This window comes from Sciurus carolinensis, chromosome 16, assembly GCF_902686445.1.
Source record: "Sciurus carolinensis chromosome 16, mSciCar1.2, whole genome shotgun sequence".
NCBI lineage: Eukaryota > Metazoa > Chordata > Mammalia > Rodentia > Sciuridae > Sciurus > Sciurus carolinensis.
Genome location: NC_062228.1, coordinates 35,503,872 through 35,517,748, shown reverse-complemented (window position 1 = coordinate 35,517,748; position 13,877 = coordinate 35,503,872). Strand labels below are relative to the sequence as shown.

General features: G+C 34.7%; 1 protein-coding gene across 2 annotated transcripts in view; it reads left to right on the top strand.

Annotated features, from left to right (window-relative positions):
* Phkb (phosphorylase kinase regulatory subunit beta) overlaps window positions 1-13,877 on the top strand; it is a 200,897-nt gene that overhangs the window by 66,930 nt on the left and 120,090 nt on the right. For both annotated transcript variants that reach the window (XM_047528277.1, XM_047528279.1), the window contains exon 8: window positions 6,027-6,090. In XM_047528277.1, coding sequence (XP_047384233.1) covers window positions 6,027-6,090 — 64 coding nt within the window. The remainder of the gene's footprint in view (window positions 1-6,026; window positions 6,091-13,877) is intronic.

The following is a 13,877-nucleotide window of genomic DNA, read 5'->3' as shown; positions in this document are numbered from 1 at the left end:
CTCTTTGTTAGTGTGGCTAAGGGTTTATCAATTTTATTTATTTTTTCAAAGAACCAACTATTTATTTTATTAATTTTTCCGATTGTTTCTTTTGTTTCGATTTTGTTGATTTCGGCTCTGATTTTAACTATTTCCTGTCTTCTACTACTTTTGGTATTGGTCTGCTCTTCTTTTTCTAGTGCTTTGAGCTGTAGTGTTAACTCGTTTATTTGTTGATTTCTACTTCTTTTTTTGAATGCACCCCATGAAATAAATCTTCCTCTAAGTACTGCTTTCATAGTGTCCCAGAGATTTTGATATGATGTGTCTTTGTTCTCGTTTACTTCTAAGAATTTTTTTATTTCCCTCCTGATGTCTTCTGTTATCCATTCATCATATAATAGTGTATTATTTAGTCTCCAGGTATTGGAGAAGTTTCTGTTTTTTATTCTGTCATTTATTTCTAATTTCAATCCATTATGATCTGATAGAGTACAAGGTAGTATCTCTATCTTCTTGTATTTACTAACAGTAGCTTTGTGGCATAAAATATGGTCTATTTTAGAGAAGGATCCATGTGCTGCTGAGAAGAAAGTGTATTCATTCTTTGTTGGATGGTATATTCTATATATGTCCGTTAAGTCTAAATTGCAGATTGTGTTGTTGAGATCTATAGTTTCTTTATTCAATTTTTGTTTGGACGATCTATCCAGTGGTGAGAGAGGTGTGTTAAAATCGCCTAGTATTATTGTGTTGTGGTCTATTTGATTTCTGGAATTGAGAAGGATTTGTTTGACGTACGTGGGTGAGCCAATGTTCGGGGCATAGATATTTATGATTGTTATGTCTTGCTGATTTATGCTTCCCTTAAGCAGCATGTAATGTCCTTCTTTATCCCTTCTGACTAGTTTTGGTTTGAAGTCCACATTATCTGAGATGAGGATGGATACTCCAGCTTTTTTGCTGTGTCCGTGTGCATGGTATGTTTTTCCCCATCCTTTCACCTTTAGTCTATGGGTGTCTCTTTCTATGAGATGTGTCTCTTGCAGGCAGCATATTGTTGGATTTTTCTTTTTAATCCAATCTGCCAGTCTGTGTCTTTTGATTGATGAATTCAGGCCATTAACATTCAGGGTTATTATTGTGATATGATTTGTATTCCCAGTCAATTGACTCATATTTGTTTTTGACATGATTTGGTTTCTCCTTTATTTGGCTATTCCTTTAGGCTAGCGCCTCCTGTTGCTGATTTGCATCGTTGTTTTTCATCTCTTCCTCATGGAATATTTTGCTGAGAATGTTCTGTAATGCTGGCTTTCTTTTTGTAAATTCCTTTAGCTTTTGTTTATCATGGAAGGATCTTATTTCATCGTCAAATTTGAAGGTAAGTTTTGCTGGGTATAAGATTCTTGGTTGGCATCCATTTTCTTTCAGGGCTTGGTATATGTTGTTCCAGGCCCTTCTAGCTTTTAGGGTCTGGATTGAAAAATCTGCTGATATTCTTATTGGTTTCCCTCTGAATGTAATTTGATTCTTTTCTCTCGCGGCCTTTAAAATTCTGTCTTTATTTTGTATGTTAGGTATTTTCATAATAATGTGCCTTGGTGTGGGTCTGTTGTAATTTTGTATGTTTGGAGTTCTATAAGCCTCTTGTACTTGGTTCTCCATTTCGTTCTTCAGATTTGGGAAATTTTCTGTTATTATTTCATTGAATAGATTGTTCATTCCTTTGGTTTGTTTCTCTAAGCCTTCCTCAATCCCAATAATTCTCAAATTTGGCCTTTTCATGATATCCCATAGTTCTTGGAGATTCTGTTCATGATTTCTTACCATCTTCTCTGTTTGTTCCACTTTGTTTTCAAGGTTAAATATTTTGTCTTCAATGTCTGAGGTTCTGTCTTCCAGGTGTTCTATCCTATTGGTTATGCTTTCTATGGAGTTTTTAACTTGGTTTATTGTTTCCTTCATTTCAAGGATTTCAGTTTGGTTTTTTTTCAGTATCTCTAACTCTTTATTGAAATGATCTCTTGCTTCCCGTATTTGGTCTTTTAACTGTTGATTGGTGCGATCATTTAATGCCTGCATTTGCTCTTTCATCTCCTCCTTCAATGCCTGCATTTGCTCTTTCATCTCCTCATTAGTTTCCCTGATCATTTTAATTACGTACATTCTGAACTCCCTTTCTGACATTTCTTCTGCTCTGCTGTCATTGGGTTTTATTGATGTAGTATCTAGGTTTGTTTGGGACATTTTCTTCCCTTGTTTTCTCATAATGGTCAGTTGTCAATGGGACCCTGAGATATTGCAGTTTTCCACTATTGGCTTATAGTGTCCCACTAGATTTCCAGTGTATCACCTCCCAGCCTTCAGTAGCCTGATGTCTTGGAGGAATCTGATAAAGCAGCTCATTCGAAGAATACTGCCCCTAGCCCCCTACTGGTTCCACGTTTTGGAACTGGCTCTGTGCGGAAATGCTCTCACTGTGGGCCTGCACCGTGCAGCTGGCCGTGTGGGAAGAGCCCACTGCCGGAGTGTGGAAGACTACCTTGGGAAGACTCAAGCTGCCCTGCCCGGCTCTGCTAAGCCACCTCTATCTGGGCCTGCCACCCGGGCTGAGCTTTACCCAGTGGGCAGACTCACCCGTGGCTCCACTTCAGTCCGAGTCTCTCAATGCCTCCCCTTCTTAACTCCTGGGTTCTGGAGCGACCGGGGGTGCAGTCTCCCTCTAGGCCGCCATCTTGGATCGCCCCGTGAAGAGAGCCCGCAGCCGGAGTGGGCAGAGCCGCCTGAAGAGGTCTCCGGCTGCCCTGTCCTTATCCCTGAGGCTGACTGCAGATCGAGGCTCTCCGCTGGTTCTTTGCAGGAGTACACTGCACTGCAGCAGCTCCGGGACTCGGAGCGTGCTCTGTTCAGACAGGCTCTCACTAGCGGGCCAGTTCCGTTCCGAGAACCTGGAGAAGCTGGCTGTGTGGGCGGGGCCGGAGTGCGCAGGACTGCCTGTGGATGACTCTAGCTGCCCTGCCCGGCTCCGATAAGCCACCTCTATCTGGGCCTGCCACCCGGGCCGAGCTTTACCTAGTGGGCAGACTCACCCGTGGCTCCACTTCAGTCCGAGTCTCTCAATGCCTCCCCTTCTTAACTCCTGGGTTCTGGAGCGACCGGGGGTGCAGTCTCCCTCTAGGCCGCCATCTTGGATCGCTATATCACTTATTTAAGATGCATTTAGTGATCCTTTTATTCCATATAGTGCTTATTAATCACTTAGCCTTAAGTCATTTTTGATGTTCAAGTCATTGAAGTATGATAGAAACTTTTGTCCATCTATCTGCTTCACTTTATGTATTTTTGCCATACTGAACAATTTGTGAACATCCATTAAAACCATAATACTGTAAAGTCCTTGTTCTTTCAGGAAATATTATTGGGTAGCTTAGGGAGTTAAAATGTAGTGTTACGAATAGGACATTGTGAATTTAGTTCTCATGCCTGTGAGTTACTTTTGTGGATTTCATGATGGGTTACAAATTGCCCAGTCCAAACCCCATCATCTTTTCTAGAAAAGCTTTGATTATGTAACATATCACCTTATTATAAACTCTTTTGCAAGCAAGTGTTGCTATATTTTAGCTTTCTTAAATTAATGTTAGGAAAAAAAGACCTTGAGGCATCATCTTGCAAAAATTAAATCAATATATGGTCTATTGACAGTCACCTAATATTAATGTATCCAATATTTAATAACAATAATATTCTGAGAACGTCTTGTTCTATTTAAACATTTCTTAATTTTTACAATAATATATATTGTATTTTCTAGCAAAATGTCAGATCACATCAGGAATGTATTTGAGTTTCTAAATAACTTGTTGTTGCCAGAGATTTAAATATCTAGTGGACAATAAATTAATGTATTTGTGAATTTATAATATGTCTATTTAATGTTGTTTTAGAAACTAAAATGTAAAGAATTCAATAGCATTCACTCTAGTCCAGGTACAATGTTTGCTTCTATTGTGATGCTGTGTTTAGAAAACAGTTTCCAAATTCAGATTCATCCCATAGCTTCCCCCTTTTTAAATTTTTCTTCCCTTTTTTTTTTTTTTTTTTTTTTTTTTTAAAGATAGTATCTTGCTGTGTTGTCCAGGCAGGTGTCATCCTCCTGGGCTCAAATGATCCTCCTGCCTCAGCCTTCTGAGTAGCTTGGGTCACAGATGCATGCCACTTTGGATACCTGGTGATCCATATCTGTCTTTTTGTACCATTGTCTAACTTTGGACTAGACACATTCTGTACCTCCTCCAGTATAGAATTTCTTGCATATTTGCATTTTGAATAAGTTATTTTCCTATTTCTTCTAACTATGACTGTGTTTTTATTTCTCCTTTCAGTTCTGTCAATTTTGCTTCAAATTTTTTTCAGCTCTGTTGTTTGGTACATATACATGTATTTGCTATGTTTTCTTGTTGGACTGACCCATTTATCATTATATAATTTCTTTCTGTGTCTAATTTTCTTTGTTCTGAAGTCTATTATTAATAGATTCACTCCTGTTCTATTACAATTTTGTGTTTCTTATAAACAGTGTATAGTTGAGTCATGTTTTAACTCTGCTAATCTTTTAATTGGTGTATTTAGACCTTTTATGTTAAATGTGTTTATTGATATGTTTGTGCTTAAGTCTGCTCTTTTCCTAGTCCTGTAACTAGAGGAGCAGGGTTTCATTGATCCTATTTTGGTATGTCTCTGCCAACATTTCATGCTCATTCTTAAGCTCAGTCTGATTTATATAAGGCAAAAAGGAAATCCAGGGAATTTATCACAGTGTTGTTCCTAGACTTCTGAAGTTCATAGGCAGTCTGCCTTCTTTCTCCATCTTTCTGTCCAAGATTTTTAGTTGAGCTTAGGATAAGGAAAATTGTACATCTTTCATTTTTCCATCCATGTATTTTTAAAATAACTATCTAACCTATTTATTATCCCATAATAAAAGTAATGTTTGCCTGAGTATAGTTCATCTAAGCAGCCATTGAAAAATGTAGATAATGATCTCATGAATAGCTTAGAACAGTGATTTTTATTTATTTATCTCTTTTTTGGCTTGGTGATAGGGATAGAAACTATGACCATGCACATACAAAAGCAAGCACTCTATCACTGTACTATACCCCAGCCAATGCTTATGAAATTTAAAGTGCATTCAGATACCTAGAGGACTTCTAAAACACTGATTTTTGAGCCTTACTCCGAGAGAAGAATGAGAACTGACATTTTAACAAGTTCCCAGATAATGTTGCTCCTGCTGCTCTGGGGACTACGGTTTGATAATCACTACTTTAGAGTAATGCTGCATTAATGACATCATAAGATGACAGTCTTGTATTTTTAATGAAATGGGTCTTCCCATTTTCCATCACTACTGTATGTGGCATTTGAGAAGCCAAAGGAGTAGAATACTGAGGGAAATAGTACTTATTTTATTACAAAGAGAAAAATAGTAAAAAAAAAAAAAAAGAGGTACAGAGATCATTTATTCTGTAAAATAAAGCTTCACTTATTAGATCCTAGAAAGTGAGTATTTGAAGGAATACATTAAAACCATACTCTGTAATGTGTATGACATGCAAAATCTTTTTTAAGGTTTAGAATTGACGTTAGAAAAGCTCTGTAACATTGATCTGAACTAATGATGCCCAACCTGGTAATTACTGCACATATCATCATAATACACCTTCTTCTAAAGTTCACCCCTTTTTTTCAAGTTCTTGACTAGAAATGAAACCAGAATTAAAATTACTTCCATCAGTAGTATGACCTATAGTCTATATCAAGGTGAATCCAGAAATATTTTTCCCAGATGATCACTAACTATAAAAAAGAAAAATTAAAATAGTGAAATGTCAGAAAAGTGTCTCTTAGACATTATTCTCTTATGGAAGTTGTTATAAGTGTTAATAAAGAAAGTTGCTTGTGAATATTCATCAGATAATGGTTCTTATTTTGTAGCCAGACTTATCAGAGTAAAAAAAGTATTTTCTTTTCTCTTTTAGCTCTGTTGGCTTAGCAAAAGCAGCTCTAGAAGCAATTAATGGATTCAACCTTTTTGGCAACCAGGTAAAAAAAAAAGTTTTTGATTATTTGAATTGTATGTTTAATTAATTTGGCTATTCTATAAGTCATATTCTTATAATCAGTGAATATCTGAAATTTATGTAACAGCCCATGCTTGCACATCTTTTCCTTTGAAAATTATTTGCCAATTAAATTTTAGTTTTCTCACTAAAATCCATTCCTTATTTAAAAAAAAAAAACTCTTGATAAATTAATTCTCATTTTCTTGGTTCAGTGTCAATACCTTCCATCAAGTAAGTCTCTTAGTCATTTCTTAGGGATTTCATATTTTAAAAATATTCATGGTATTATATGCCATATATTTTCCATGTCAGTTCTCATGTTGGTTTCAATTCATGTATATAAACGTATTTCTCATGCAGAGGGGAATTTGTGTAATGTATGCAGCCATAGAATAGGCAGTTTTGATACTGGTTTCACCCTTAACTTCCTATAATCATATGTCTAAAATCTCATTTTCTCTGGGGATTAAAGGGAAACCTTGAAGGTCACCTTAGATTTTCATAAGATCTTTAGCTGGTTTTGCACCAAAGGAAACTAATCAACTGACCACAGATTGAGTTGTCAATGGAAGGGAATAAAATGTAGTAATAAAGGTTACTATTCTAGATCAAGAAATAGGCTAATTTTCATTAGCAATTTTTTTAAAGATTCCCAAAATGGCAAGGCAGTGTGAAGTTTCCAACTGATATAATTAAGTCTAAGCTATTGAAATGCTAAGTTAGCAAAGATATATTTTAGGAAGTTAACACAGATGTGCAAAAGAGTCACCTTGGGTTTTGTTATGGCAATTATAATACTATGATCTACAGTCTTGAATTTAAGAAAGTTTCTATTCATAGTATGGTAACACAACTGCCTGTCTTTTCCTCCCTCGATATACAAACTCTCTTTTTACCCCAACTTCCTCCGGAAAATGAGATTTATATATAGTATATGAGGAATAACTATGGACAGAATTGGGAGAATGGACCTATTCTTTCTGCCCAAGAGGTGACCCAGGATTACCTGCTTTACACTTCCTGCGTGGATGGATGGATGGGGGTGGGGGGGGTTGGACGAATGGCTAGATAATGACATTAAAGAATGGCATTATATTTAGAATTAGGAGACAGGATCTCTCTCTTCTTTGTACCTAAGTCTCAGCTTCCTCATCTAAAAAGGTAAGAGATAATGATAATAGGATCTAATTCAGAAAGTTTATATGCAAATAATAGATAACTTAGCTGAGTGCTTGACTCAGCTAAATACTCAATAACTGTTATCTCTTATTGCTATTATTATTGAACTACAGGTAATACTAAAGAAGGGAAACGAAGAGATTGGACTGAAAGTCCTTTAGGGAGTATTTCAAGGGTACTAAGAGGAATCATGGATCAAATCAGAGGTGGCCTACCAGCATTCTGAAAAACTGTAGGTCTTATTTGACTGCCTTCCATGGCATAGCAAATAGTAAGCTACTGTGACATAAGAATGGTCAGCTCTTTTTTTGAATTGTGTCATTTCTTTGAAGTACCTGAATCTTCAGGTTGTTGACATATCTGTATACCCACATACATACATACAAGGTAGCTTTACTACATTTAACTTTTTTATTAAGGTATATTAATTATACAAATTAACAAAGTTTCACTGTGACATTTTCATACATGCATACAGTGTGCACTAATGATGCCCACCCTCCATTCCACCTTTTCTTGTCCTTCCCTCTTCCACCTTTCCCCAGGTCCCTGTCCCGTTCCCTCATAGTCTGTCTTCAGTTCACCTATTTTTTTTTTTTAATATTGTTTCCACATATGAATCTTTCTCTGTCTAGCTTATTTTGCCTAACATGATGTTTTCCAATTCCATCCATTTTCTTGTAGATGAAATGATTTCTTTCTTCTTTATAATTGAGTAATACTCCACTATGTATATATGCCCCATTTTCTTTATCCATTCATCAATTGACAGGTGCCTAAGCTGATTCCATATCTTAGCTATTGTGAATAACACAAATATTTCTTTGCATATCCAGTCATTTCCTTTCCATATATACCCAGAAGTGGGATAGCTGGGTCATATTATAGCTGTTTTTAGTTTGTTGAGAAACCTTCATACTGTTTTTTATAATTCTGACCAAGAGTATGTAAGAGTTCCTTTATCTCCACATCCTCGCCAACATCTGTCGTTATTATTTTCATGTTAGCCAGTCTGATTGGGGTGAGACAGAATCTCCATCAAGTTTTGATTTGCATTTCCTTGATGGCTAAAACTATTGAGATTTTTTCCATATATTTATGTTTATTTGTATTTCTTCTTTTGAGAAGTATGTATTCAGATTATTTGCCCACTTTTTATTGGATTACGTATTTTCTTGTTTTTTTTTTTTTATTTTTCAGTTTTTTATGTGTTCTGCTTGTTAATCCACTGTCAGTTGAGTAACTGGCAAAGATTTTGTCCCAGCATGTGTCTCTTCATTTTTTTAAAATTTATTTTTATTATAAACAAATGGGATACATCTTATTTCTCTGTACATGAAGTAGAGGTATACCATTTGTGTAATCATACATTTACATAGGTAGTAGTTTTTCTTCATTCTTTTTACTGTTTCTTTTGCTGCATGGGACCTTTTTCTGATGTATCCCATTTGTCAATTTTTGTTTTTGTTTTCTGTGCTTGTGGAGGTCCAGACAGTAAATCATTGCCAGTGTCATTATCTTGAAGTGTTTTCCCTTTTTTCTTCTGGTTGTTTCAGAGTTTCACATATTGTATTAAGGTCTTTTATCCCCTTTGAGTTTATTTTTGTACAGAATAAGAGATAAGGCTCTAGTTGCAATCTTCTGCATGTGGGTATCCAGTTTTCCCAGCACCACTTATTGAAGAGGCTATCTTTTCTCCAACATGTTCTTGGAACCTTTGTGGAGAATCAATTGACTGAAGATATAGAGATTTATTTCTGGGTTTGCTATTCTATTCTGTTGGTCTACATGTCTCTTTTTATGCCAACATCATGTTGTTTTTATACCATGGTTCTGTAGTATGTGTTGAATTCTCATATCATGATGCCTTCAGCTTTCCTTTTTTTGCTCTTTGATTACTTTGGCTCTTCGGGGGTCTTTTGTGATTTCATGTAAATTTTAGGGTTGTGTTTTCTGGTTCTGTGAAGAATGTCGTTGGTATTTGAATAGAGATTGCATTGAATCTGTAGATCACTTTGGATAGTAGGACTGTTTTTTAACAATATTAATTATCCAAATACATGAACATGGCAGTCCTTTCTACCTTCTAATGTTTTATTCAATTTTTTTCCTTAATATTTTGTAATTTTCATTGTAGTGATGTTTCACTTCCTTGGTTGGGTTCATTCCTTGGGGTTTTGTTTATTTTTGTTTTGTTTTTGTTTTGACGCTATTGTGAATGGGATTACTTTACTGATTTCCTATTCAGCAAGTTCATTACTGGTACATAGAAAAGGCACCTTTTTATATATGTTGATTTTGTATTCTGCTACTTGACTGAATTTGTTTATCAGTTCTAAGAGTCTTTGTGGAATCTTTAAGGTTTTTGAGGTATAGAATCATATCATCAGCAAATAGATAATTTGACTTTGTTGTTTCCTATTTGTATGTATTTTATTTCTTTCTCTTCTCTGATTGCTCTGGCTAAAGTTTCTAGTACTATTTCTAATCAGAGTAGTTAGAGTGGACACTCTTATCTCCGGATCTTAGAGGAAACTCAGTTTTTCCCCATTCTCTATGTTGCTTTGGGTTTATCATATATAAACTTTATTATGTTGAGGTATGGTCCTTCTATGCCTAATTTATTCAGGACTTTTTATCATAAAGGAATGTTGAGTTTTATTAAAGACTTTTTGTGCATTTATTGAGATGATCATGTGACTTTTTTATCCTTGATTGTGTTTTGGTGATGAACTATGTTTATTGGTTTTTGTATGTCAAAGCATCTTTGCATTTCTGGAATATTAACATCTTGATCATGCTGCATTATCTTTTTAATGTGCTATTGATTTAATTTTGTAAGAATTTTATTGAATTTTTTGATCTTTATCAGAGATATTGATGTGTAGTTTTCCTTTTTTGTTTTGTCTTTATCATATTATGTAGCAGGTTAATACTGTCTTTGTAGAATGAGTTTGGGAAGATTCCTTCCCTTTCTGTTTTATGGAAGTTTGAGAAGCAATGTGTTCTCTAAAAGTTTGGTAAAATTCAGCAGTGAATCTGTCTGGTTCTGGACTTTCTTTGTTGTAAGACTTTTTATTACTGCTTCTGTCTCATTACTTGTTTTGCTCTATTTATGTTTTTTATATCCCTTGGTTCATTTTTAGTAGATCATATGTGTCCAGAAGTGTTTCTATTTCTTCTAGATTGTCCAGTTTATTGATAAGTTTTTCAAAATGTCCCCTAATAATCCTTTGAATTGCATTGGTATCTATTGTGATAACTTCTTTTTCACCTCTAATTTTACTTATTTGAGTCTTCTCTATCTTTCCTTTGGTTAATTTAACTAAAGCTTTGTCAATTTTATCATTTTTGTGGGGTAGGTTGGGAAACCAGGGATTGAACTCAGGGGCACTCAACCCCTGAGCCACATTTCTAGCCTCCTTTTTATATTTTATTTAGAGATAGTGTCTCACTGAGTTGTTTAAGTCCTTGCTAAGTTGCTGAGGCTGACTTTGAACTTTCAATCCTACTGCCTCAGCCTCCTGAGAAGTTGGGATTATAGGTATATGCCATCATGCCTGACTCCTTTTTTTTTTTTTTTCTTTTTGTTTCATGTAACCACTCATTGCTATAAATTTCCCTCTTAGTACTGCTTTCACTTTATACCATAGGTATGTTTTATTTCGTTTTTCGTTTGATTCTAGGAATTTTTTAGCCCCACTCTAATTTTTTCAGTGACTCACTGTTTTTCAAGTATGTTATTCAGTATTCATGTATTTTCATGATTTCTGCAATTTCTCTTGCTGTTAGTTTCTAGTTTCATTCCATTCTGATCAGATAAGATGCAAGAAATTAGTTCAGGTTTTTGAATTTGTTAAACTTGCTTTATGGTCAAATATATGATCTATTTTGGAAAATGTTTCATGAGCTGATGAAAAGAATGTATATTCTTCAAATTTTGGATGGAATATTCTGTAGATGTCTGTTGAGCTCATTTGCTCATATAATTTTACTGATATTTCTTTGTTGTCTTTTTGGGGAACCTGAATGAGATCTACTGGTGAGAGTGGAGTATTGAAGTTTCCCACTATTCTTGTATTGGACCTATCTATCCCTTTATGTCTAGTATTTATTTTTAAATAAAATGGCATGGTCTGATGTTTGGTGCATATTCTACCTTCCTCTAAAGGCTTTACTTTTCCCAGGAAACTTTGATAGGTCATTTAATTATAATTCTAAAAGAACTGAAAGGTTTATTAAGTATTGATTCTGAGTTATAAATTTAATATCATTATTGTTCCTCAGCCATTTTCTTAGTCTTAACTGCTCATTGGAATCCTGAAGAATTTGTAAACAATACTGATTCCTAGCCCCTACCCCAGGTTTACTGATTTAAGTTGTAGGAGGAGGCAATAACACTGGAATTTTTCAAATTTGCTCAGGAATTCTAAAGCACGGCCAAGGATGAGAACAACTGCTCTAATCAGAGTTATTTTTTTTATCTTCTTCAGATCGTGTCTTTTTCCAGCATGTCTATGCACCAAGTGTTTGTTAAATGAATGACCCTTTGATTATTTTGGATGGAAATGTGGACAATGTCTTATTCCTTTAGCCACATGAATAATATTATATGTTGCAAAGTAGAGCTTCTTCATCTTTCATGTTTATAGAATAGTATCAGTGTCCTAGTTTTATGAATTCCCTTTCATCTTTTCATCTGATGGGGAGCATGGCAGAAAGCTGACTCTGAAAATCTTAGTATTCCCACTTTTACAATAATTAATAATGTGCCTGCTAAATAGTAGCACATTTAATACTGCATGCGATTTTTGGTTTTGAGTGTTTAATCAATTTATAATGTTGTTCCATGTAAGTAAAAGACCTGTGGTCTCATTAAAAGTCAGTTACTGGCATAAGAACTGACATAAAGAAATGTTTTTAAGTGAAAACTCAATATAACCTCCTCACATCTTGGGGAATTTCAAATTGTATGGATATTCCCAATTACTTCTAAAGTTTTTTGGTGTAGTGTTTTGGAAGATCTGATCTGTGTCTTTAGCTAAATTAATTGAAAACTTTCAAAAACTGTATCTCCTATAGGTGTCAACTTCAGGGAGACAGTTCTTTGGAAATGAAAAATTCCTTCTTAAAATGAAGGGTCAGAGAGTTGACTTAGCTCTTCTCAGGTCACACAGCCAAAAGAAAGGTAGAACTAAGAAGTAACCCAGAGCTACTCAACAATGAATCTAGAAGGTGAATTTTTGGTATGGGAAATCTTAGATCTTGGATGTGTTCTGCCATAAATTGGAAACTGTATTTTCTTTTCTTTTCTTTTTTCTCCCCATAGCTTTTTTGAGGTAAAATTGATGTACAATAAAATGTACATATTTGAAGCATGCAATTTGATCAGTTTTGATGTGTATGTAACTATTACAATCAATGTAAAAAGCATTTCCCATTACTTTTTTTAAAATCGGAAATCATGCAGACTGTGTTTTCTGCATAGTTTCTTACATTAGAAATCAATCACCTTATGACATATAGAATCCCAACCCCACTCCTGCCAACTCTTTCAAAATTAAATGGCACACTTATAAATACCTCAGAGGTCAAGGTATAAAGCACAAGAAAAGTAAATAAGAAGTGTTTTGAGCTAAGTGATAATAAAAAATTAAACTGTCAGAATCTCTGGGTTGAAACAGTACTCAGATAAACATTTATAACTTAAAAAAGCATTTATATCAGAAAGGAGCTAGAATAACTATCAGATTATTTTCAAATTATGAAATAGGAAGGAAAAAGTAAGAGTAGGAACAGAAATACATGAAATAGAAATGATGCAGCTAAAATTTGATACAAATAAATAAGTCTAATCAAGATAAAAGCAGGAATACAAAAATTAATATCAGTGGAAAGGGAGCTATCAAAATAATCCTACAGATGGTAAAAATATATTAAGGTAATATTACAGTTGTATGCCAACATATTTGATAGCTTACATAATATGGTCTATATGAGAGAAGGATCTGTGTGCTGCTGAGAAGAAAGTATGTTCAGTCATTGATGGATGAAATATTCTACATATGTCTGTTAAGTCTAATTTATCAATTGTATTTTTTACTTCTATAGCTTCTTTATTTAATTTTTTTTTGGAAGATTGGTCCAGTGGTGACCAAGGCATGTTAAAGATACCCAGTATTATTGTGGTTTATTTGATTCTTAAAATTGAGATGGGTTTGTTTGATACATATATAGATGCTCCATTGTTTGGGGCACACATATTTATGATTGTTATGTCTTGTTAGTATATAATTACCTTAAGCAGTATGAAATGGCCTTCTTTGTCCCTTCTGATTATTAGCTTTGGCTTAAAGTCAACTTTATCTGATATGAGGATAGAAATTCCTACTTGTTTACACAATCCATGTGAGTGATATGTTTTTTTCTATCCTTTCAACTTCAGTCTCTGGATGTCTTTGCCTGTGAGGTGAGTCTCTTGGAGACAGCATGTTGTTGGGGCTTGTTTTTTAATCCAGTCTGCCAGTCTTTGTCTTTTGATTGATGAGTGTAGACTATTTATGTTCTAGGTTATTATTGAGATATGAT